Source organism: Strongylocentrotus purpuratus, unplaced genomic scaffold (assembly GCF_000002235.5).
Source record: "Strongylocentrotus purpuratus isolate Spur 01 unplaced genomic scaffold, Spur_5.0 spur5_scaffold_17, whole genome shotgun sequence".
NCBI classification, from domain to species: Eukaryota; Metazoa; Echinodermata; class Echinoidea; order Camarodonta; family Strongylocentrotidae; genus Strongylocentrotus; species Strongylocentrotus purpuratus.
The window spans coordinates 27,038,977-27,064,500 of record NW_022145602.1 but is presented as its reverse complement, the minus strand read 5'-3'; the positions used below and the strand labels follow the sequence as shown (position 1 = coordinate 27,064,500).

General features: G+C 36.9%; 1 protein-coding gene across 1 annotated transcript in view; it reads left to right on the top strand.

Moving 5' to 3' along the window:
- The first annotated feature begins 2,603 nt into the window (after positions 1 to 2,603).
- The window catches only part of LOC757096 (EF-hand calcium-binding domain-containing protein 6), a 33,657-nt gene continuing 10,736 nt past the window's right edge, over positions 2,604 to 25,524 (top strand). The window contains exons 1-18 of the mRNA XM_030987997.1: positions 2,604 to 2,768; positions 3,569 to 3,854; positions 4,712 to 4,839; positions 5,683 to 5,909; positions 6,961 to 7,164; positions 10,485 to 10,603; positions 11,190 to 11,317; positions 12,133 to 12,281; positions 13,635 to 13,745; positions 14,691 to 14,811; positions 15,841 to 16,011; positions 17,571 to 17,803; positions 18,324 to 18,488; positions 19,937 to 20,108; positions 21,739 to 21,987; positions 22,649 to 22,884; positions 23,557 to 23,772; positions 24,370 to 24,528. Of these exons, the coding sequence (XP_030843857.1) occupies positions 3,695 to 3,854; positions 4,712 to 4,839; positions 5,683 to 5,909; positions 6,961 to 7,164; positions 10,485 to 10,603; positions 11,190 to 11,317; positions 12,133 to 12,281; positions 13,635 to 13,745; positions 14,691 to 14,811; positions 15,841 to 16,011; positions 17,571 to 17,803; positions 18,324 to 18,488; positions 19,937 to 20,108; positions 21,739 to 21,987; positions 22,649 to 22,884; positions 23,557 to 23,772; positions 24,370 to 24,528 (2,948 nt within the window). The 5' untranslated portion in view covers positions 2,604 to 2,768; positions 3,569 to 3,694. The remainder of the gene's footprint in view (positions 2,769 to 3,568; positions 3,855 to 4,711; positions 4,840 to 5,682; positions 5,910 to 6,960; positions 7,165 to 10,484; positions 10,604 to 11,189; positions 11,318 to 12,132; positions 12,282 to 13,634; positions 13,746 to 14,690; positions 14,812 to 15,840; positions 16,012 to 17,570; positions 17,804 to 18,323; positions 18,489 to 19,936; positions 20,109 to 21,738; positions 21,988 to 22,648; positions 22,885 to 23,556; positions 23,773 to 24,369; positions 24,529 to 25,524) is intronic.

Sequence of the window (25,524 nt, the reverse complement as noted above, 5' to 3'; positions counted from 1 at the left end):
GCGTGTGTGTGTGTAGGCTGTACATGTTCAAAGATTATGGCAAAATGTAATAGCTAAGTTTGAGCTATAAGGGAATTAAGGTCTATCGACTGGATAGATATTCATTTAGGGTTGTCCGGTAACTCCCCACGAATAAATATTTTTAATACAAATATTTTTGCAATGAAATATTTGATATAATAATGCAGGGGAAAGTCCGTACTATTGTCTTTAGGGGAGTTTCAGAAAGAACTGTTGGAATTTAGGGAAGAAGAAAAGAATATTGCAGGGAGGGCAGTATAATTGGCCTTACATTTACAAAAGTGGGAACAAGTAAAGTTTTATGAACTTTTAACACTGGGCTATTGTGGCTATTGTAGCCTCGTTTAAATGATTTTGTTTTAAATTTTTTAAATAGATTGTTTCTGTTTGTCTTTCTCTCCAATTTGGGGTATTCTGAGGAGGCTATGGTGGAAGTGTGGTCGGGTGGTGTGTGTGTCGCATGGTGGGGAGGGGGGGGGGGGGGGGGGAATAGAGTGTTTGGTTGGATGGGGTTATTTGTTTTATGTTACAACCGATTTCATTTTTGTTTTCATCAATTTTACAATTTATGTAATGAAAATGTTTTGAATTCATGTCAAGGAAAAACAAACGAATTCGTTTTCACTGGGTGCCTGCCGTAGCAACAAACAGAGTTGACAAAAGACTTAACTCTATTTCGTTGACAATCAGCCGTAGACGAAAGACTTCATGCTTGGCTGATTGTCAACGAAACGGAGTTAAGTCTGTAGTCAATTCTGCATGTTGCTATGGCAGGCACCCAGTGAAAACGAATTCGTTCGACAAAATTATGGAAATACAAGTACTATAGTACTATAGTAAAGTATACTTTAAACAAACAGAACTCTGTCATACCTTACTCATTTTCCCCGATTGAGGTGTATGAAAGGGCAGAACCTCAACTTTCTAGAAATGGGATTTTCTCTTTGAAATTCAGATACCGTCCGCCAAATGACTTTTTGGTTTCCTCTCTTCAAATTCATTTAATCACTCATGCATGAAATATGTATCATATGAGTTGCATCAAATTAAAGAGGAATAGCTAAGCTTTCCGAATACGTGTCTTTTTTCAATTATAAATGTGATTAAGTCATGATAAAAAATCGATAATTCTCGGTTTCGTTTTTTCTGGGACGCACTGTATATTAGTGCATCCACACAAAAAACATATTACTATCAATCTAACTTGGATGGTGGTGTGAAGAAATAAGATTCTTAGGGTAAAATAGGAATTTATTGTATCAATATAAAGAAAACAATTAGTGGATAGTGAGGCAATGACGTCACAGACTCATGATTGTTTTGCCAATTTGTCTTGTGATTTTCAAAGTTTTTCATGTTATCAAAAATTAATAACTTTCTCATTAGTTATCAGATTTTGCTCAAACTTTTTTCATTGGTTTGTCTGATTTTTCTGCTTCTATTGAAAGTAAATTATTTTTGGAGTCGGGACTTGCCTTTTATATAAGTAAGGAGTACATTTTATGGTGAAAAGAAAATAGGGGGCACAAATCCAATGGGAAAAGGACAATTATTTCTCAAATGCTCAAAATAAGGGGTTTTCAACCATAACAAAACATTAAAAAAAAGGGGGGAGCTTTAGCTCCCTGTTTCTACGCCAGTTACTACTATATAGTACTACTCTCATACAGGTTCAGAGGAGCCAAAACTTACAACAACCTTCCTGTTTGAGCTCGAGGTATAATTAAATAAACGCTAAACTGTGTTCTTTCTGTGAGGCACCGACACTTTCCCTTGCTTGATTACTTGACTTCTACTTTAAATAATTGTTTTGATTACTTCACTTTTATCGTCAGTATAAATTGAGATTGTTTGTTTTATGTATGTTTGTTTATGCTTGTAAATCGCTGACTATGTAGTGAGGAGAATCTACTTAACAGGAATTGATTTCCTTTCGACTGTCCTCGCTCACTACTTAGTGTTATTTCTCACTTCCTTTGTCTCTATATGTTTATGTATATCCGATGTTTGTTTATCTCTGCCTGGAAATTAAATTTATAAAGAATTAAATCAATAAATAAAGTCTTTACATAATTTAACGTCGTTCCACTCAAATGCCTCGGTCAAATACTGACCAAATGTCGAGATCTCATTTGCTACTTATCAGGGGGAGGGGGGGGGGGGAGGGGTCGTTTATGTGTACGCTATGTATTTTTTTCCAATTTACTAATCATAATTATTATGTAATTCCATATTTGATTTTTTTTTTTTATTTAAAAAAAACAGATTCATGTGATTTATTTGTTTTTGTTATATCTGTATATGCCTGCACGGAAGACCAGCCGTGTCATGCCTGGCATTACTGAATGGCAATCAAGTCCCTTCCTTTGTGTTTGTATATATTTATAATATTGTAGATCTATATGTATTTTTGTCCCTATTACTGCTACAGTACTAGACTACGAGTATCGTTTGTTTACTTCAGATGTCGTATTCGCGTCTTTGTTTAAGACTACGTCGCTGGCAACGCAGTATCGACCGCGATGTGTCTCGATCTCCACGCCTTATGCTATGCATGCATATCACACACACAATTAACTTCCTAGCAACGATACACAATGAGTGATCGTGGAGCTGGAATAGCAACTCGCTGAAGTGGAAAAGTTACATACAAACGGATCTTGATATCGCTATATTTTACACCTAAACCTCGCTGATTATGGAATTAATAACGAGATAAAGCATACTATTAATTCACTGATGCTGAGGTATGTTTTGAAAATATTTTCCTTTAGAAGTGTATGATAATGTTTCATTACGTGTAAATGTGTGTGTTTGTTAACTTTGTACTGCTTTACTTAGCCTTTACATTGGTTAGGGTCATTATTGTAGTCCCACCTGTTCATAATCATGGACGCATAGGCTGCAACTTGTGCAAGTTCGACAACTATTCCTCATTGATTGTTAACCCTTTCCGAATAACTTTGTTTGTGAAAGTATTGTGTTTTCTCAATCAAATTGTTTCGGTATTCGCAATGATTAATTCTCATGTGCTTTTAAACATTGAAAATGAATTTTCCCCAAAAATATAAATCGTCCAACAACTGAACAGAAATAGCTATCTAAGTTAGATTCTAAGTTGTGTCAAGAGTCAAGACTCGTCTCACTCTGACTTAGTCTGACTTGTGTCACTCACTCAGTCTCAGTGACTTGGTCCTTCTAGATAGTTGACTAACAAGTAACATGATTGTAATGATGTGATGTAAAAAACAGTGTAATGTCGAATGAGCCCAGAGAGATTTATATGTCTACAGTCTAGGTCTACATCACCAACACAACTCTTGAAAAAATATATGAGAACGGGCAGCTGACCTGATGTTGACTTTGGGATTTAGTTTGTTTGTGTTTGTTTATAGATCTAATTTGTTTTTGTATAATTTATACAATGAATACACATGTAGGAAATACATTGTACATACAGACCTTTAGATAAAACATACAGTGCATGCTATGACTTTTAACACTTGACTTTGACTCACAAAGTTCATGATTCTTTTTTTATTTCCAGATGGAATAACTAACTCAAACCAAGCACCATCCTAGCCAGGCCCAGCTTTCAAAACGCACTCATCAATCTATACCTGAAGATTAAGTACACAACAAGCAGAAAAAAGACAAACATTCAAACAACAAGATGGCGAGTCAGGTGGCACAACCGACGGACCTGACGCTACGTCCAAGTACAGGCATCATGTTCACACCGAGACAGATTCTCAAGACAGCGAGGAACTCCAGGTCCGGGGGTAAGATGTCACGCAAGTCCTTTGACCTTGGCATGACCCCTTCTGGAAGAGGTAAATGAACTTTTCACTTCATGGTCTTTTCCAGGACTAATATGGTGTTTTTAATTTTCAAGTTTTATTTTTACCATTATGTTAAATTTCTCATGATGTAGATAATGAAAATCTCTGATTATAATCAGCTGTAATAAATGGATACAATGTACTTCCAAATTATAAATTGGAATAATCCAATGCTTTATAACAAAAATGACACAGTTAAATTAAAGATAATAATATTAAAGGTAAAGACCAGTATTGGTAACGCCCCAATTTCAAAAAATGAAATGGAAGCTCTCATTACCAATCATGTGAAAGAATATGTTTTGACTAATACATGATGATAAAAAATTTGCCGGGAAACCGCCTACTAATTCATATATTTGGTAAATTTATTTCTCTCATGGTCGTGTGAGAGAGATAGGGTAGTCCCATATACATCTTTCTGTGTATAGTGCTTGTAACTTTACGAAGAATGGGCCAAATTTCTTATCATTTTGATGATTCCAGAACCTTGCAGATGCTAGATGCTAGATGATCAACCTTTTCTGATCGATTCCACAACGTTTCTTTCACAATGCAATCGCATGACCATTACTGGTCTTTACCTTTAACTGCATGTACAATCAGAAACTCGCTTATAAATCAAACCATAAGTTCAGATATATGCCATATTCATAAAATTTCTAGGCTGCTCTTAAATGATCATGTTTATGAGATAATTTCTGGTATATGCACACTGTACAATCAAACTGGATAGTACCTGACTACTTCTAACTAGTTAATGATGTTTTTCGGCACAAACTCTTTGTATCGCAAAGCTCAAACGTTGCATTTTGGACTACATACATGTTTTTGTTTTACATATCCAGCTGGTTCATCAAGCCCGAATATTAGCCCACCACTGCCCAGTGCCTCCCTAGATGCCAAACTCAGCGCTATCGAAGTGGAACAGATCTTGAGGGAGAGGATCAGACAATTCTATACAGATCTCAAGCAGGTCAGAATTAAAATGGTTAAATTTACAATTATCCAGTTTATTGCCAAATTTATGCACATCTATGGATAGCTATCTTTACAGAAATCCCAATGACACATTATCTTTTTGAACCAACATGCCTATAATGGTTGTTGCTATGTTGGGCATGTCTTATTTTTTGTAGCCAGGATAAAGAAAACCTAATCCTACAATTTGTTTTAAAGTAAGTTGTAAATACTGTTAATTTCGCATGATAATATTTTTGTTCTGAGCGACCCCAAAACATATTTGCTGGTTCTTAAATTCTTGTTGCACGCAGTTAAGCCCGTTCAAAACACGCATGAGAAGTCATGCTTATATTTTCGCGAGTTAAATTCGCAATATCCGCGAATATTTCTACTTTTACAGTATCTCATTTTCTTTCGAGATGTCCCACAAGGTACAGGTATAGGGTATTATTGAATAATGAAGATTAGACATTGAAACAAAAAAATTGCCTTGATGTTTGTCTGATAAAAGCTTTCAGTTTCATTAAAAAATTTGTAATGCATTGGAAAAAAATTCATTTAGTAGTAGTAGTAGTAGTAGTACATGTAGTAGAAAAACTACTATAGTAGTGGAAGTTGGAGCAGTTATTGTATTAGTAGTATAAACAAATTACCTTTGACATGCCTCTTTACTTGTCTTGCTAATTTTTTCTTCTCTGTACTCTATTTTAATCAACTGTGCATTTGTTAATTTTGAAATGTCTAGTATCTCAATTTTAAAATGTTACAAATCCACTATTTAGTATATTTTTAATAGGATATTGCATACCATTATACATTCAGATCAAGGGCCTTTTTTCTTTCTCATTTTACCTAGGCATGTCAAAACTACGATATTGACCAGAGCTTGACCGTCACAAAGGGTGAGTTGCGTCGTGTCCTGGACACCTTCTGTCTTCCAATGACCACCGAACAGTTCAACTCCGTTATGGCCAAAGTACCCACCAACACCAATGGAACGGTCAACTATTGCATGTTCCTTGACCGCTTCGTAAACACCGGGTCAGTCTCCAGAGAATCATGGAAAATGGGGTCAGGATACAAGTAAGTTTTTGTTTACATTCCTTAAACATACAACTGTTCTTTCACTGCTACAACATTGTATACTGATATAATATACTGATATGAAGTATCATTACTTTTCTGGCTGTATCTGAACCGCTATGATAAGGCGCTAGAGCATTCAAGGAATTCATTCAATTTCAATTTCAAATTAATTCATGTTTCCAACAAAACATTACAAATCAATTATAAGCATTTAAAACAAGTGTAAGAAATACGTGTTGGAAACAGAGGGGTCCACTAAAAAGCAATGCTTGTACAAGTGTGAACACCTCAAATGATACTTAGGAATAATGAGTAATTAGATTAACTAATCTGACTACAAAAGGAACTACAAAATAGGGGAAAGAAAAAGGGGGATGCCAACACGAGACGAGAAAGGGACAATTAAGGCAATACTTTACACGACAAAGATAGAAGAATACGGTCATAATACAAAGAGTAGACATTGACAAAAAGAAGTGAGAGATTGAGGGTACAGGAAATAATACAAAATGATGAACTGCATGTGGGGTTGAGAAGAAGATAAGGAAACAGAAATGCGCGTTAGAAAGGAAATAAGCATGAGAAGGCACAATATAATATCAAATTACATTTTATTACTACCAGGCTCTCATTTACACTACCTGGATGGGGAGTGGCAATTGTAGATTTATGTCTTTTCAAAGGATTAAAACTCCATACCATGTGTAGCACAATCTGCTGAAACATCCTCTATACCATAACACTCCATATACCATAATGTTCCCCGGGGAGTGGAGAATGTGCATACATTGTGTGCGGATAAGCCTGAATCCGATGACCGGGGTAATAATATATCTGTTTAGTGCTTTGAGAGGGCCTGCGGTCCTGAAATTCGCTATTAAAGAACAAACTATTATTATTATAACACCTCTATTCTCTATACATGAAGGCTATATGTCATCATAAATCAATCAAAGCTAAGACTTCCACTACAAAAAACATAAATATCATTTGGCTGATATGTAATGGCCTGCAATAGTCACATCTGTATTTTGTATTCTTTCCATAGGTACAGCTACACCAAATCACCTTCCGACATGGGTGTTGACGTCATCGAACGCCAGCTCAGGGACAAGATCGCTGTCAACACCAAGAACTTCATGAAAGCTCTACGCCTCTTTGACTACAACCGCGATGGCAAGATCCAGAAACACGAGATGCGTAAAGTGATAGAAAACTACTGCTTCAGAATGACCGATGAACAATATGATAGGTAGGTCTACCATTGTGATAGTCTGTCTGTGGACTACTCCTTATGCAGAGCTGCCAAGTCTCCCGGATCCTGCGGGAGACTCCCGGATTTTGACCCAATATCCCGTTTTCCCGACCCCATGCAAAAATCTCCCGGATTTCCAGATTTTAAGTTGTATTATTTTCATAAACGACTGTTTCACAAGACTAGCATGTTGAGTTCGTACGTACGTATACAAACACACGGCAATTCTGTAATATGAATTTTCCTGTTATCCAGTCGTCGAATATAAATTTACCGTGATATCGTACTTTATTTAACAGCGTAATAAATGAGAGTTACGCCGAACGACTGGCGGGCTAATCTAACAAACCATTGGGAACATGTGATAATGTGAGTGGTGTTTGTGTGATAGCAATTCGCCTGCTTGCTCTGCCGGGCGGCTTCCTCGCCGGCCCCCGTAGCGTCCCGGTACGTTGGTGCCGGTTTCCGATCGGTCGCGTCAGAGCAGCCAGAAGTTGCACTGATACAACAAGCAGACTTTGTCTGCTGCGATCGGCCCAAAAAACTGCACATTTCAACATCAGTTTTTGGATTGATTTGGGGACTTTTGCGATGTGATTTTTAAGTGGATTATCATTTGATACCAACATGGCAGTGTTACTGCAGAGTGGATTTTGAAGCCGACTTTTTTTTTCTGATCTCCTTTGCCGTTGGGAACGCATCGATATAACTTGCATCTTCCGAAGGCGTAAGTCAACTTTGTCCAAAACAAGGCTGTATTTTGCTCTCTGTTTGAGTATTAAAATATCATCCAGGACAATGTCGAAGTCGAAATATTATCAGAATATAAAGATGACTACCACTTGGAATGGCCTTGTGTTGGGAAATCTACGAAAGGCGAATACTACGCATTTTGTACAGTTTGCGGCGCAGATATCTCCATCAAGAGTGGGGGAAGAAATGATGTATTTCGCCACATCACATCTGACAAACACAAGCAAACCGCGAAAGCAAGGGGCAATACAAAAGGAATACAGAGCTTTTTCAGGTTAGTATGAACAGTTCTTAGATTTGTAAAATCGAGAAATAGTCTACCCCTCTATACCATAGACCTGAGTTCATTTCGTCAGTAGTTGGGGACCTCATTAATCTCCCTAAAACTTAGACTTACTCATAAACACGTGTGCGGGACTTGAAGGGTGGATTTTCTCACGATTTTATGTTTTTATTTGAAATACTAATCTGCACGTTGACTGTTTTATGCCAGTATCATGAACTTTAATAGTTTGTTAGGTTACACACATTGCAAGACAATAGCATCATTTTTATGAATTGCTTCGATCCTTAGTTTTGAAAATTCGAATTTGACCGTTAAATCGTATTTAGCGCCCTCTCTCGGTAACAATGATGTTTTGTTAATTATCTGGCATATGCAAGGTTATTTAAAAGATTTGACCACAGAATGATAAAAAAGAATAAATTCTGAAAATACAGTAACAAGATCTTTGATGACATCAACCTACTCCTACAGAGAGAAGAACCCTGCATTCACATTCTTAATAAGCAGCTTAATAAAACCTTCCAAGATATGCTTGTTAGATTCGTGCAGCCAACAGTGATTGTTGAATGTTCTGATGTCAAGAAAGTGCAGTATGGTAAGAGAGATTGCCAGAAGTCAGATAAAGATCTAATGATTGGAAAAGATGCCAAGGAATACCTGGAGAGTACAACAAGCCCAGAAGATGATTCTCCCCTTCGTCTTACAGATGCTGATTTGACATACTTCTACTTGTCGGTGAGGAAGTATTATGAATCAGCATGTGACTATGCCTTGAAAACCTGGCCACTAGATGTTAAGTTCCTTAAGGAGGCTGAAGTGATTGATGTCAGTTCCAGAAGAGATGTGTCATTTTCATCTGTGCAATACTTTGTTGAAAAGTACCCTTGCATTTTGAACAGACAATCAGAGAATGGAGACCTGGACAAGCTTGAGCTGGAATTTGCACAATACCAGGTTGAAGACTTTTCAGGGGAACCAGAGATCCTGAACAAAAACTTGAGAATAGACAAGAAATGGTCTGCAATTTCAAAGATGGAGGATGGCAATGGCTCAAAGAAATACACACTTCTGAGCAAAGTGATGAAATCTTTGCTTGTGATACCACATTCCAATGCTTCATGTGAAAGAGTTTTTAGCATTGTTAGGAAGAACAAAACTGATTTCAGGGGATCAATGAATTTGAAAACACTTCAAGCACTCCTAACAGAGAAAATTGCCAACACAGATGTCCCATGCTACCAAAGGGAGTATAGCAAGGACCTCCTTAGCAAACTCAAGCAAGCAACCTACCAGTCACTTCAAGGAAAACCCTCAAGCACACCCCAGTCCTTGCCTTCCACAAGTACATCCCCCATTTCACAATAGAGGTAACAGGAGTTCATAGTCTGAAATATGATGTGAAGTTCATATGTTATCAATTGTATGCAAATAAAATGTGCCATATCAAAGCCTTCCATTTTGAGAAATCATTGAAAAAATGTGTTCTAAAAGGGTTTCAAAGAGGCTTAAAACCAAGAGCTTTTGGGGGCCTGCCCCCTGCCCCCCCCCCCACCAGGGGCACTAAAAGGCCATTCTTGGTTCCCGCCAACAATGAAGTCGTTCGATGCTGCTCTCTCAGAAATCTCCCTGATTACCCAAATCAAATGTTGGCAGCTCTGCTTATGTACCACACTGGCATATTGTGAACTACTACAAGTTCCTACAGTCTAAACACAATCTTGCAGGTGCACCATGTGAGAGAGGGGGAGGATTTGGGAGTCATGAAAAGGACTGTCAGTAATCTTTCTTTCTTGAGTGTGTGTCATCCTGAAAAGAACTGTTGGTAGTCTTGAAAAAGGCTGTTGGTAATCTCTCTTAGCATATAGTTCTAAGGATAACTATAGTGCCGGTTGGAGAGGATATATGGGTTGTAGGAGCGTCTCGACGTTTCGAACAGGTTGACTATCCGTCATCAGGAGTGCTGAACTGTTTATAACCTCAATGTATTTTTGTCCCTTTTCATCCCTGTTGTTTAGACTGTGGTCAAGATATGATTTCCATCACACTGTCATTTTGTACTCTTATGAGTAATTCCTATAGTCTGAACACAGGATCCGAACTGTTTATAACCTCAATGTATTTTTATCCCCTTCTATCCCCAGTGTTTAGACTGTGGTCAAGATATGATTTTCATCATACTGGCATTGTGAACTACAACAAGTTCCTACAATCTAAACACAATGTCTTAACTGTTTATAACCTCAATGTATTTTTATCATCTGTTATCCCTATTGTTTAGACTGTGGTCAAGATACGATTTCCATCACACTGGCATTGTGAACTACTACGATTTCCTACAGAGACTAGGTGTCCTAGTCGAAAAGCATGCCAAGGCATTCCCTGAACATGGAAAGTTTGGTAAGAATCAGCTTCAGAAATAGAAATGTAGCATAAAATTTATCGTGTGTACATTGACAAGATTCATTTGTAAAGGTTTAGATGTCATGGTTTAGTGGTTCATTCACTTGCGTCTCAATCCAAGGGTTAAGGGTCAAATCCAAGCTAAAGTCATTTGGCAAGACATTAATCCGCACTACCACTCTCAGTCTCCTATTGCGTGTACATTGATTGATTTAAAGATTTGTAAACCTATGCTGAAAGAGAATGATTTTTCACTCTCATTCAAACATTATTATCTAATCTTTGAAACTTCAAATTTAAGAAAAGCAAAGTCTTGCAACTAAAGTCTTGCAACTGTCTATAAATGAAAAAGATATTGATCTACAAGAAAATAATTATGAGTTTACTTGTATTTATCAGTGGCTCATACAGGAATATTCAGTTATTAACAAAAATCAGTAACCCGGTATTGCTTTTGACTGACAAAAATAAAAATCTATTTGAAATAATATTACTTGATGAAGAATTAACACATAGCTCATCATATCATAATTTATTTGTATTCCATAAATCTATTTTTTAAAATTATATTTCTGCATTACAGCACAAACCATGAGCCAACGTCAAAATGAGCGAGCCAAGCAGGTTGAACAAATAGCAATCATTAACCGAACAGATGATGCAGTGAGAGGAATGAGCTACAAACAGATTGAGGCAGAATTCAGAACAAGGGTAATTATTGTCTATCCTTCTTAAAGATTCTCCCTACCTTTCTTTTCTATCCGTCTCTCTTGTTCAAAGTAATAATCATATATTTCTTTCAATTTCTTATCTTGTTTTCTTCTCTTATGCTGTTTACAGTACTATATTATTTACAAATTAGTAAACATAATAGGAGGAGAGACTCGGAGGTAATTTTAATTTAGTTTTCTTTTTCCCTTCCAAACTCGGATGACGACCACTTAATAGTGGTAAATGGTAAATTTAATGTACCTTGTTGCTTTGTTTATCCCTCTCAAGTTGTGCAAAGGTACATTACTGACAATATCAGGAAAATTACTGCATGAAGCATGCCTAATGATACAGTGTATTTCTCTCTCTCTCTCTCTCTCTCTCGCTCTCTTTATTGATTTATTTATGTAAGGGGTCTTCCTGGGAATCTTGTGGCCCTTAAGTTTTTGGATTGATGTTTTTGGTCATGTGCATTGGGATGATAAATATTGATGAAATCTTAGCCATAAAGTGACTTTTTCAAATGCAACAGTGCGTTAGAGATTTTTTAAAGAAGTCATGGCTCCCCCTTCTCCCTCCTCCCTTCTCTCTCTCTATCGCTCTGTACATTTTTACTTTGTTTCTCCTTGTCCATGTCCATTCATGTATTAACTCAAATTTAATTTGAAATGAGTAAAATTTTATGAAAAAAAGTGACTTTGTGAGCATTGGGGAATACGTAACATTCAATAGGTAAAGATCAAAATATTTTGAAAAAGTAATATTTATCATATTCAAATTTATGTTAAATATGTATGTTTGCCATCTTCTTGCAGATGAAGGATAATTACGTGAACATCAAGAAAGCATTCATGGCCTTTGATAAACGTCAAGACGGCTTCATTGCTCTGGACGACCTCAAGAGCGTTCTGATTCACTTCACCCTACCAATGTCAGATCAGCTTTTTGCCCAACTTATGGAAAGGTAAGAATAGCAGCCAAGTCTGACTCCAGGGGGTGTTCCTAGGTCAAACTTAACTCTAAGTTTGACTAAACAATTATGGAAAGCCGTTAGCATCTTTGAAAATATTTTTTACAAGTTATTTTAAAAGACATAAAATGTTGATTCAAAATCATTCAAATTTTCTATTATCAAAGAGATTTCATGTTCTTAATGTGGAATTTATGAAAAGTTTAATATACTTTAATTTTTGCTTTTGAATATATTTTATTCTAAGGCTACAAATGGCTCTCCATAATATTTAAGTCCAACTTAGTGTTAAGTTTGACTTAGGATCTTTGTGAAACATCCCCCCTGGGCCGGTATTTAATTGATACTTTGTTTAAGTGAAAATTTTACTTAGCATGTGGCTCAACTAAGTAAAGTGTCTAAATCAAAGCTAAAAGCACATTTTTTTCATTTAAATGTCTCTCATATATGTAGTTTTAAGCATATCAGAAGCTCTTGCAGCACAGTAGAATATGTTTGCGTAGTGTCTGCAGTTATTGAATTTATATTATCATTATAAAATATTATGTTTTTACTTTTTGTATAGCACATCATATTATAAGATGTGTCTCTATGCCCTTTTAAAATGTGTTGGAAATTAGTACCACAGCATTAGCTCTGTCACCCAATATCTGGACACGGTCTTTAAGATACAAATCTTGCCACATACTCTTTTACTGCATCTTGTTTGAGAGATGCTAACATATTAGTATCTTTTCAAAAAGATAACTGCTGTGCTGGACCTCACATCCACATCTTTTGTATCTCAACTTTAACACTGAACACCTACATGTATGAATAACTTATCTTATTATTCAATCAAAATATAAGTACAGATGTGTTGATTGTTGCAGTGAGATGTTCTATGTCATTCAGACTGAGCTTAACTTTAAAAGGGTGTTGTGGCCTAGTGGATAAGTCATCAGACTGTAAATCATTAGTTCAGGATTCAAATCCCTACCAAAGCACTAAGGTTCCCTTGCCAATTATTTTCATCTTCATTTGATACCTTCAACCTACTTATGTGATTTAATGTTTACCTGTAGGTAGTAGATATTCCCTCATTGGGGCTGCAGTGTAAGACTTAAGCTAGGGCAACATAATTCACAGAAAATTGATATTCATATAATTACAGTCAATATGAAATCTCAGAAAAGATTTACATGTGCCATGATGTGGAAGTGTTCAGACACAACTCAAATTGAACACTTTATTTATGCTTCCAACAAAACATTACAAATCAATTTTAAACATTTTTAACAATTTAAGAATACATATTGGAAACAGAGGGGTCCACTTATGTGTTACGGTACTTGTTTTTATTTTCAGGATTGGTTTCAAGGCTTCCCACAAGATTCCTTGGGAGCACTTCTTGGAGAAGTTCCTGGATCCAAGGATAGAAGGAAACGGACAGACCATCCCGATCAAATGGAACCACAGGTAAGTTAAAGGGATCCGGTAACTTTGTCTGAAACAAAATCCTGGATTTAGCTCATGCTGCAATGATAATTATAAACCTTTAGGTCAGTCAGGAACCCCATGACTTTTACAAGCCAATTGCCTGTCTGATTATCAAGATATTTATGATTGGTAATCAAAAAAAAAATTTGCGCTTGCATAACAGTTTTCATAACACTACAGTCTATTGGGGAAAATGAGTATGGTAAAGCCGGTCACTCAAAGATTTTTACTTTTTTGAGGGACTTCTTGATCATTGTGAAATGCAATTTTTTTTAGGGCTTCAATATTACACCATCACAGACAGACACTGATAACACGTAGGGCCATGCATCTCAGATTTAACATTGTTAAACGATGCCTTTAAACAGACCTGAAACCTTTTTATTGTACTTTTGTCCTGCTTTTTTTACCGTAATTTCATCTATATACACATTTCCTGTAATCATGATGCATGGCTCGTTCCCTCCATTTTTAAACGTAAATTAATTAAGGTTGTTTAGGCGAAATGAAGTGGCACAAAGAGACACATTGCATACACGTACATTTATTTATGAATTAAAATTTCTTTATAAAGAATGAATATATCTGAATGAAAATTTAGCTAACATCAAGCCTAATAGAGATTGTGCCAGTTCCACATCGTAAGGATGTGGTTCTATTTCTATTTGATGAAATCATGACTTGCAAAAATTAGGCATTTTTGCTTTCCAGGCGCGACCCGTCTTGCCTCTACATTTCGATATAAAGCTATCTAATCATGAAAGCATTATTCTAAATCACATAAAGTACTTCCAAATATCATCCTAGGTACATGCACTGTCACATAATTTTTTCTTTCACCTGTAACATATTAAGAATGTATATAATGGAGTGTCGTTTTAAACAAATACCGTTATGTGAATGCTTTTTTTTTCATATGGACAGGGTCAATCCAATCCGTGAAGGAGATGGCGAGATGGAAGCAGATGAAATCTTGTCTTTACTTCAGAAGCATGTTACTAACATGTACACATCCATTAAGGAAGCTTTCCTTGCTTTTGATCAGGTGAGTCCAACTTCTTCAGGTTGGAATAGAATTCTCATACTTATATTAGGCTATTTGTAATCTGCATGAAAAGGATATTACTTGTAATACTTGTTTTTTCTTCTTCTTTTCTTCCCCTCTTTCTCCTCCTGTGTCTTCTTCATCTCCTTCTTTTTCTTATTATTCTTCTTCTTATCCTTCTTCATCTTCTTCTCCTTCTTCATTTCTCCTTCTCCTTGTTCTGATTTTCCTCCTTCATCTTCTCCACTTTCTTTATCTCCTTCTTTTTCTTATTATTCTTCTCCTCCGCCTTCTCTTTCCTCTTCTTCTACCTCTTCTTCTATTTGTTCTTATTTTTCTTCTTCTCTTCTTCTCTTTCATCTTCTCCACTTTCTTCAACTCCTTCTCCTTCTCTGCCTTTTTTTTTCCTTCTCCTTTTTCCCTTTATCTTCTCTGCCTCCTTCTTCTTCTCCTTCTTCTCTTTCTGTTCCTTCTTCTTGTTTTTATTTTTGAAGTTTTCTTCTGCAATAAACTCTTTAAGTACTATTTTTACGGTAGTTATGTGAAGGAAGAAGAAAAAAAATTGGGACAAGTTACTCAATCTGGAATTGCATTGAAATAACAGAGATATTAAACTTGTTGCTCTTTGCTTTCCTGAAAATAAAAATCAAGCCTGACTTCTAGTTTATGGCACCTAGAAAAATCTTTCCTTCACACTGAATGATATTGAAATCCCCTGTGGGACCAAAAGCTATGAATGAAAAGAAGCCAAGTGGGAGCAATTTCCTTTATTTGAGGATTTTTCTTTTCCTCAAATGAGTTTGTATCTGTCTGTGATTCTCTGCCACATTGATGTTTTTCCAATAAATCAAAATTGAATGGAATTGAATCTTTCCTTCACACTGAATGATATTGAATGTCCCTATTAAAGTGGGACTCAAAGCTACATGTAAGAATGAAAAGAAGCCTAGTGGGAGCAATATTCATTTTTACAGGACTTCTTTCCTTTGAATGAGTTTGTATCTGTCTGTGATTCTCTGTCCTGTGTAGAACCGTGACGGCAAGGTCACAAGGAAGGAGCTACGTAAGATCATGGACAAGTTCACTATACGACTGAGCGACGCACAGTTCAAGGTGATCGTAGAGAGGATCGACCCGGAGAAGAACAACGCCATCGACTACCATGACTTCTTGGAACTTTTTGAAGTCAGAGAAACAGAGGTAAGAAATATGTTAGGACTTAAATGTAAAGACCAGTTAAACGCCCCCCTCTCAAAAAATGAAATGGAAGCTCTTGTTACCAATCATGTGAAAGAATATGTTTTTACTAATATGTGATAATACAAATTTTGCTGAGAAACTGCCTACTATTTGATATATTTGGTAGATTATTATATCTATTTGGACCTAATAGATATCGTGCACATGTCGCGTACTCCATATACATCTTTCTGTGTACAGTGCTTGTAACTAATACCAAGACTGGGCCAAATTTCTTATCATTTTGATGATTCCAGAACATTGCAATACACATAAATACTTACATAATTATGTATATACTAGATGATCAACCTTTTCTGATAGGTTCCACACCGTTTCTTTCACAATGCAATCGCATGACCAGAACTCAACTTTATGTTTAATGCTAAATTTATTACTCATTGCTGATATAGTATCGGAATTAATATCTAATAGTGAAATTTGTTTGTCTCGCAATGTATGGTCAACAAGGGATCTAAAAGATCACAAGGTTTTGTGCGCCGCTGCAACACTTCGTCAGGTGATAAAATATATTAGGACTAATATGATAGGACTTATTTTGATAGATCTCTATCCCTTTTAACCCTTAGTGGTGTAAGTTAACCAGCTCTTCCTCCAAAGGATAAGTCAAACTTTTGTATTAGTTCTTTTGTATGAAAGGAATGGGCTCTAGCATAAGGACCATACTCCTTTTGAGCTCACCCCTTCACTCCCATTATGTTATGTTATTTTGTTGTTATTGAATGTATGATATTTTATGTGTGATTATTCCATATTTAATTGTATATATTCTGTATTTTTAATGATGAGTGTAAATAAACGAACTTGAACTTGAACTTGAACAATGGGAGAAATAGAATGGTGAAGGTTTGAACAAAATCGGACAAATAAAAAGAATGTTATGAATGTTTGAAATTTGATGTCACTAAATGTGGATCTAAAGTTGGCAATTCGGTTAGTAGATTTTGTGATAGTTGCAGACAAATCTCCCCTATACCATGTACAAAGTATCTTTTTTTGTGTAAATCTAATCAATTTTTCATTTTTGGCTCAAGTCAAAACTTATCATGGATAGCATATTATTAGTTCTAGTTCCAGGATTGAAGTTACAAGTTTGGCTAGTGTGGGACGTTGACTCCAGAGTAATTGTTGCTACAGAAAACTTTGTAATCTTGTATCTGGCAGGATTTATTCCTTGAATGAATTGAGCGCTAGGGTTTTAGGACTTTAAGCCAGGCTTATATGATGTCTTTAATCCTTAGAAAGTAAGATGCCATGTATGTGCTGTTTAAAGGCCTTTTCAGATATTACGTGGCAAAACTGCGGTATTAAAGTGTAAGGCGCCTCACATTTCTTATAACACAGAGCTTAGTGAACTTCCGCAAGCCCTTTGTTGCCATTCATTAACACACAAAAATGTGCCGCCAATTTTGCAGCACTTTTATCAAGTCTTGAGAACAGAATATTGTTACAACTGATTTAGTTATTTGGCAATGCTAATCATTTCCTCTGTTTTTTAGGAGGGTCACAAATGGTTGGATTCTGAGCACCGATGGAACAATGTCGCACCTGCAAACCTGGCCTGGGAGACCATTGAAGAGATCCTATGTGAGAAGATCGAGGAGCACTGGAAGTCAATTAGTGCCCTCTATAAGCAGGCCGACCCTGCTGGCACCGGTGCCATCTCCATGCCGCAGCTTCGTAAGATCCTCAGCAAGTGCGTCCTACCGGTCGCGGAAGACCATCTGGAAGAGTGAGTAAACTACATGTTAGAAAACAGACTCGTAAAAAAAACATACAGAATTTATAGCATTATTATAAAATGGAAGTGACAATAAACTTTACAAAGCTCTGACAAGAAAAAATGCATTACACTATAGATAGTTGGTCTTTGTAGAGAGCTGGCCGCTGAGACATGTTTGACTGGTTATATGAAATAAAGGTTGAATGAGTTTTGAGATCTCATAATGGAAATACAGTCAAACCTGTCTAATAAAGCCGCCCAAGAGAAAGATACGAAGTGGCCACTGTAAATAGGTGGCCTTTCTAGTTTGTACAGCACATTTATTTTTTCTTAAAAAAACAAACTTTTATAGTACACATTTCTATCTTAAAAGGAGACAAAATGCATCCTACTTCAGACATGTTGTCTTCATAGAGAGGTGCATGCCACTAAGACAGGTTTGACTGGTTATATGAAATTAAGGTTGAATATCTGAGATCTTATCACTAATTACCACTGTCATTTTTTGTTACCTCTCTCATTTCCTCAGCATGTGGCTCCGATGCGAGGAGACTGACGGGAAGGTCATGTTTGGTGACTTCCTTCACATGCTGAAGGTAGACGTGTCCCCTGGTGACCTGGTGGGTACCAGTACGCACATCCAGGTACTCAGTGATCTCAATGAGCAACAGAGACTGGTGGATATGGATACCAGGTATTTGAAGAAGATTATTTCTGTTTTGTTATTAATTCATAGCCTGCCATAAGGCTGGATGCATGCACCCTACCATTATAGTGCTTTGTACATGCGAGCGAGCCATTGCTGACCTGTGCTGTGTGTTTCGCATGCGCTAATCATAGAAACATTGTGTTAATCAGATTATCTCAAAATAAATTTGGCACAATGGGGATTACCCTGTGGCATGATACGAGCTTAAGGCATCGTTTAACAATGTTAAATCTGAGATGCATGGCCCTATGTGTTATCAGTGTCTGTGAAAAATTGCCCTTCAAATTGATAATGAAGTGCCCCAAAAAAGTAAAAATCTTTGAGTGACCGGTTTTACCATACTCGTTTCCTCAATAGACTGTAGTGTTATGAAAACCGTTAGGAAAAGGCAGAATTTTATTCCGATTTCTAATCACAAATATCTTGATAATCAGAGACAGGCAATGTAAAATTCGTGGGATTCCTGACTGACCTAAAGGTTTATAGTTATCATTGCAGCATGAGCTAAATCCAGGATTTTGTTTCAGAATCTGAGGCAATGTTACCGAGTCCCTTTAATAGCAAAAGGTATTGATAGATGTGAGCAACTAAAATCTTTGCATTAGATCAGCTATATTCAATTCAATTCGTTCTATTAAACCATTTAAAATAAAAATCAGTATACAAATCATGCATGTATGAAAATTATTGATACAGTGTAAATGTTCAGGGTGCCCCTAAAAGCCAAGGCTTGATTAATGGGGCACCCAATACATGAAGAAATATATATAGAATATATACAGATATAAAACAAACATTAAGCACTAAACATACAGGTAAAGAGAAATTAGAAAACATAGGGAGGAGTGATTCAATTCAATAAACATTTACTTCTTTCACAGAATCAAAATGAACATATCATCAAATATATATTGACAATGTAAGATAGGAAGGAGGCAAAATTCCCTAAAAGCACAGGGCTTGTCGATTTCTCTCTATGAAGAAAAAATTGAAGCCCTTATTTGGGACACAATTAATGGGATGAATAAAACACTGCCAGTTGCAAAAAAAACAATTTTGAATTGTAAAACATAACCATAAAAGCACAGGGCTTGTTTATTTTTGTCTATGAGTGAAAAATTGAAGCCCTTAATTTAGTAACAATTAATGGGATGAATAAAACACTACCATTTGCAAAAATACAAATTTGAATTGAAAAAACCTAAGATTAAACTTTGTATATCCCTGAACATGAGTGATCCAACCCTGGAACAAAATACCTCATAACATAGTGTCTGCACCCATTGTGGCTACTGATAAGAGAAAACTGAGAGCCCTTCCCATAGGACAAGAGGGCTAATCAACCAAGTATACCAAGTAAGTTTACCAAGAACAATTTTCATCGTAGGTCATGCAGTGAAATTTTAATTTATCTTTTTATACATTGATTTTAGGCTACATAATATTCAAGTGAACGCCCTCAACCGAACCACATTGATGAACGCAGATGAGGTCATCATTAAGCTGAAGGATCGCATGTCACAGAAGTCAAGCAACCTCAGGGATAACTTTCTGAGGTACTGCAAGGATAGGCGTGGCAAGCTCTCCAAACGAGAGTTCAGACAGGTTAGTCCCCCGTTTCAGTAGTTTATATCGAGGGGTCAGTGACATAAGGACGCAACTCCAATTTGGCCATTTTGAGAAATAGTGGTTTATGTGTCACTGAGTATTTGGGCCTTAAGGAGTTAAGTCTATGTTTCACTAGCCATTGACTTAAATGGGGTGTTGGATGGAGTTAAGTCTTTGTGTTTCCTGGAAAGCCCACCTTTTTTTTGAATATTTTGATATCAAATACTCATTTTGGCAAAATATGGAGTTACTTCTTTGTGTCACTTAACACCCTCGATATGTTACCCTAATTACAGCTTGCTTATTTGAATGAAAGTAGGATAGCCATAGAGAAATTTCATAAACCATGAGATGATTTTAAGGATTGGAGGGGCATGCTCTCCAAACGAGAGTTCAGACAGGCTAGTCCTATGTTTTGGTGATTTTATGCAACTCTGATTGCAGATTAGTAGTAGTAGTGGTGGTTATTTTACCTGACTGCTAAGAAAGCATAAATGTTTGTTAGTAAGCAACCAGATTGCTTTGAAGAACAGTAGAATAAGCGTAGAAAGTTCTCGTAAAATCTGAGATAATTTCAAGGATTGGAGGGGCAACTAGCTCTCCAAAAGAGAGTTCAGACAGGTTAGTCCCCTGTTTCAGTAGTTCACATGTTACCCTTATTACAGCTTGCTTACTTGAATAAAAGTAGAATAGTCATAGAGAGATTTTGTAAAGTCTGAGATAATTTTAAGGACTGACGGAGCAAGCTTTCCAAAGGAGAGTTCAGACAGGTTAGTCCCCCGTTTCAGTAGTTCACATGTTACCCTTATTACAGCTTGCTTACTTGAATAAAAGTAGAATAGTCATAGAGAGATTTTGTAAAGTCTGAGATAATTTTAAGGATTGGAGGGGCGAGCTCTCCACAAGAGAGTTCAGACAGGTTTTAGTCCTCTGTTTTGGTGATTTGTATGCAACAGTGTTTACAGCTTGCTTTGAATGGAAGTAAAATAGTTATTGAGAGATTTCATAAACTCTGAGATAATTTTAACGAGAGTTCAGACAGGTAAGTCCTACATGTATGTGTAGGTAATTTTTATGCAACTCAGATTGCTTTGATTGAAAGTAGAATAGTCATCGGGAGATTTCATAAACCCTGAGGAAATTTTAACTGTAGTGGGGTTCGAAAAGAATCATAAAAGTACTATTAGAAAGTATAAATATTGAAATGTAAGAATACAAGCATTTTTCAATTTTGGTGTGTGATTTATTTTCATTATTTGAGAATATAGAAGGAACAGTCTGCTTTCAGTTAAACATAAATAATCTTTTTTTTGGTCAACTTTGAGAAGAACCAGATGATTGGTTTGAAAATTGTTAACTTTTCTAGTCGAGAAGCAAAATTTGAGAATCATAAATTGGCAAATCTGTTAAAGCCCATCTATACTAGTTTGGCCAGGAATGATTAGACCACCCAGCATGGTCACTGACAGGTGGTTATCTCATCAACTCAGCTCTCAATTAACATAAGAAAAAGAGGATCATGAGGGACCAATGGGCACCGCTAAGGCGTTGTTTTCTATATAGAGGGAGCAAGTAGCTACAAGCAGTACAGTGCAGGCTTTAATATCTATCCATTAAACTTTTCCAGGTCATTCAGAGTTTCGGCATGTACATGGAGGACGAGCAGTTCGCGCTGCTCTGCAAGAACCTTGGCTTTGACAAGGGCTCCCTCACCTACAGCGACTTCATTGAGTCCTTCGAGGACATGAGGGTCGGCGGACCGGGGCAGGAGATCACACGAACGCCCAACCATTGGTGGAAGAAGCTCGATGGCCACAACATGTCCGCTAAGGAGATGCTTGCCAACCTGGGGGATAAGATGAGACAAGCTTTCGGGGTGAGTTGAAGACGATGATGCACCATTTGCTCCAGCCTTAACCCTTACAGGCATCGTTTAACAATGTTAAATCTGAGATGCACGGCCCTACGTGTTATTAGTGTCCGTGATAGATGAAAAATGTATTTAAAGTTGTCCGCTAAGGAGATGCTGCTTTTGGGGTGAGTTGACGATGATGATGCGTCATTGGCTCCAGCTTTAACCTTTAAGCGAAGGATGTGAAACAAAAGATAGATGAAAAATAAATTTAAAGTTGTCTGCTAGGGAGATGCTTGTGAACCTGGGGGATAAGATGAGACAATTAAGCTTTCAGGGTGAGTTGATGCGATGATGCGTCATTGGCTCCAGCCCTAACCTTTAAGCTAAGTATGTGACACAAACGATTGATAAAATATGCATTTAAAGTTGAAAATGGCACCAATTTTTTTTTCAACTGTGCTGTTATTTCACATTTTTTTTTTACTACAGAGTGTAGTTTCACTATTTTATTTGAATACGATACTGACATTGATGCAATGTACTGCACGCACTTTTCTCTATTGACAGATAGTGAGTAAATGTAGGACTTATGTTGTGCAGAGAGCCTTTTTTTTCTTTTCATCCCCTCTTTTCCCCTATCATGTGTTTAAACAAGCCATTTATTTCTATCTTCCCAATTAAGGACCTGCGATCAACGTTCTACAAGCTGGACGACGACCACGACGGCGTTGTCCGCCGGCAGGATTTCCAGCGTCTCGTCGACCAGCTCATGTTCATCAGCACGGAAGAAGAGTTCAACAAACTTATGGCTGCGCTGAGCATCTCCAAGAAGACTAGACTCAACTACCAGGAGTTTTTAGACCTCTTTGAGGTGCGTGACTCGGCCGAGGGACACAAGTGGCTGGATTCTGATCACAGGTGAGTTGTGAGAGTTTGAGTTTGAGTTTGAGTTTGAGTTTGAGTTTATTAATTACACATTTCACGTGCAGAATTAATACAGATAACAAAATATACATAAAAGACATATTGAGACATGGGAAGATGAAGATAAAGTTGGGTTCTGAACCGGTGACTTCATTGTTGAAGAAACTGTCTTGGAGCAATGGAGAAAGGCTGTGGTCTTTGTTGAATAATGAGTATAATAATAATGATAATAAAAACGGTGCTTATAAAGCGCTTACCATCAAAGTCTCTAAGGGCTATAACAAACAAAATACAAAGATAAACAATTACATATTAAACAAAACAAAAAAGTGAAAATAAACCTACGAATTACAATACATATGAAATATACAGAGTAAGTTAATCATCAAAAGCAATCTTGAATAAATGTGTCTTAAGACAAGTTTTGAATTGTTTAACAGTTTGACAGTTTTTGACATTGAAGGTAAAGTGTTCCAAAGTTCAGCAGAAGCTTTGCAAAAAGAGCGATGACCATAAGAAAGAGTTGACACCAAGGTAGACACAAGGTTTAATTGTGAAGATGATAGTAGATTGCGTGAGGGTTTGTATTCTGGGATTAGTTCTTGCAGATAAATTGGTGCCAATTCAAGAATGCATTTATAATGAGTATGTCAATCTACTCAACAGATGGAACACAACGATCGATCCTGCCCAGCTCGCGGCTGAACAGGTCCATGAGATCCTGGCTTCCAAAGCCCAGAGACAGTACCACGACCTGGCCAAAGCGTTCAGATCTATCGATAAGAACGGCAAGGGCGTCATCATCAAGAAAGAACTTAGAGATCTTCTCTATACCTTCATGTTACCAATGACAAAGGATGAATTCACAAAACTATGGGCCATGTGAGTATATTTTATGGATTTGGATTTGGATGAAAGGAGGTCTGGAAGAAAGATACTCTCTGCGATGCGGAGAGACTCAACTTAAATGTATTTAATTTAGGAACTTTACATTGATCTTGATCTAAGGAGACACGGACGAACGATGTCTTATAATTACAGGGCCTGTATACAATTTTATCATAATAATGACTGTGTATGACATGCACATGTTTGCCAGTCAAGGCCTCTGAATCAATTAGCTTAAGTCAGCTCAGGAGCTTTCATAAACTTAGGGTAAAATACTCAACTGAATGCTAAAGGTAGCTAAAAATTTTAGTTGGAAACTTGGCTGTTTATTTTCTTCGGCAGATACCTTTAACGCCCCACGGCACTACTTATTTATAGCTACTTGCGCCCTCTATATAGCAAACAATGCCTAAGCGGTACCTGTTGGAGCCCCCAAGATCCCCTGTTTCTTATTTTAATTGAGGGCTAATTTGATGAGATAACCATCTGTTAGCAGCCTTGCAGGGACGTATAATTCCCCTGGCCAAACTAGTGCAGACGGGCTTTAAGTGGCATTATCTATTTTTCCATGCTTTCCTTTCACATATAAAGATATGACCCAACCAACAAGGGTTACATCGACCATCAGCACTTCTTGAAGATGATGGGTAAGGAGTTTGCTCCTGGGGATGATGGAGGTGTCAGCAAGCGCATCACGGAGGAATCTTCAGGTACCCTTGAGAGCCACCACCAAACCCAACTTGACAAACAGTGAGTGGGACTGCTTTAGAATATTATGATTAGAAACATATCTGCCAACCCTTCCGAATAATCAGGAATATTCTGATTTTCTGGATATTTAGGACCTAAAAGTTCAGAATAATCAGAGTTTTCAACAAAAACAAAAAAAATGTTTTTTGTTGTTGCTAAAGCCAAACTAAGCTTGAGAGTTGAGAGTTCACGTACTGCTTGCGTTGAATGGCTGCATGATCGAGCAGCGAATTGGTATTTGCTTTTTTGTACAGATTTACCAGGTATTGTCAGTTACACTGCCACTGCATGTGCGAAACGCCTGTTAAGGGTACAGATTTCTTATTTTCGAAGGTATACTGTGCTAGAAATTATATTCTTATTTTCAAATGTTGGCAGGTATGTTAGAAATGAATCAGTGGTAGAGTTAATGACTTATTTGACTTGACTTATTGGCACTGGACGGGGTGTCCTTTTGCTCTCTTATGAGTACGCTTCCTCCATTCCGTTGTCCTTACATTTGTAAAGTTAATACTTTTAGGAATCTACAAATTGTTACTAATTTAAACTAGAGTCAATATACATCTTTTATGTGAGCTTTTATGTGTGAAGGTATAACCATATGCAATATTTGATAAAAAGAAAAAATAATTGTTTTCATTATTGACTATATAAAAGGCAAGAAGCAATTTTGCAGAGGTAAACAAAAAGTCAGCTCTTTCTTATAATGGCCCCTGTGTTGACATAGATATAGGAGTTTGTTACACACTCTGCTTTTTTTTTTGCCACAGCATTTGTGTGGGGTTTATGGCCTCATGTCCAAATAAGGCTTTATAAGTACATTCATGTTGGTGGGTTGAGATAAGGAAATTTCCCTATTGGTCTGAGATTAAATAATTTAATGATTAAATGATGATGATGAAAATAATGATTGAATGTAATATTATAGAGATATCGACTGCTTTGAGAGGCCTGGCTGTTTTATAGGCTTGAGGGAACGTGTGCATATCCTGCCAT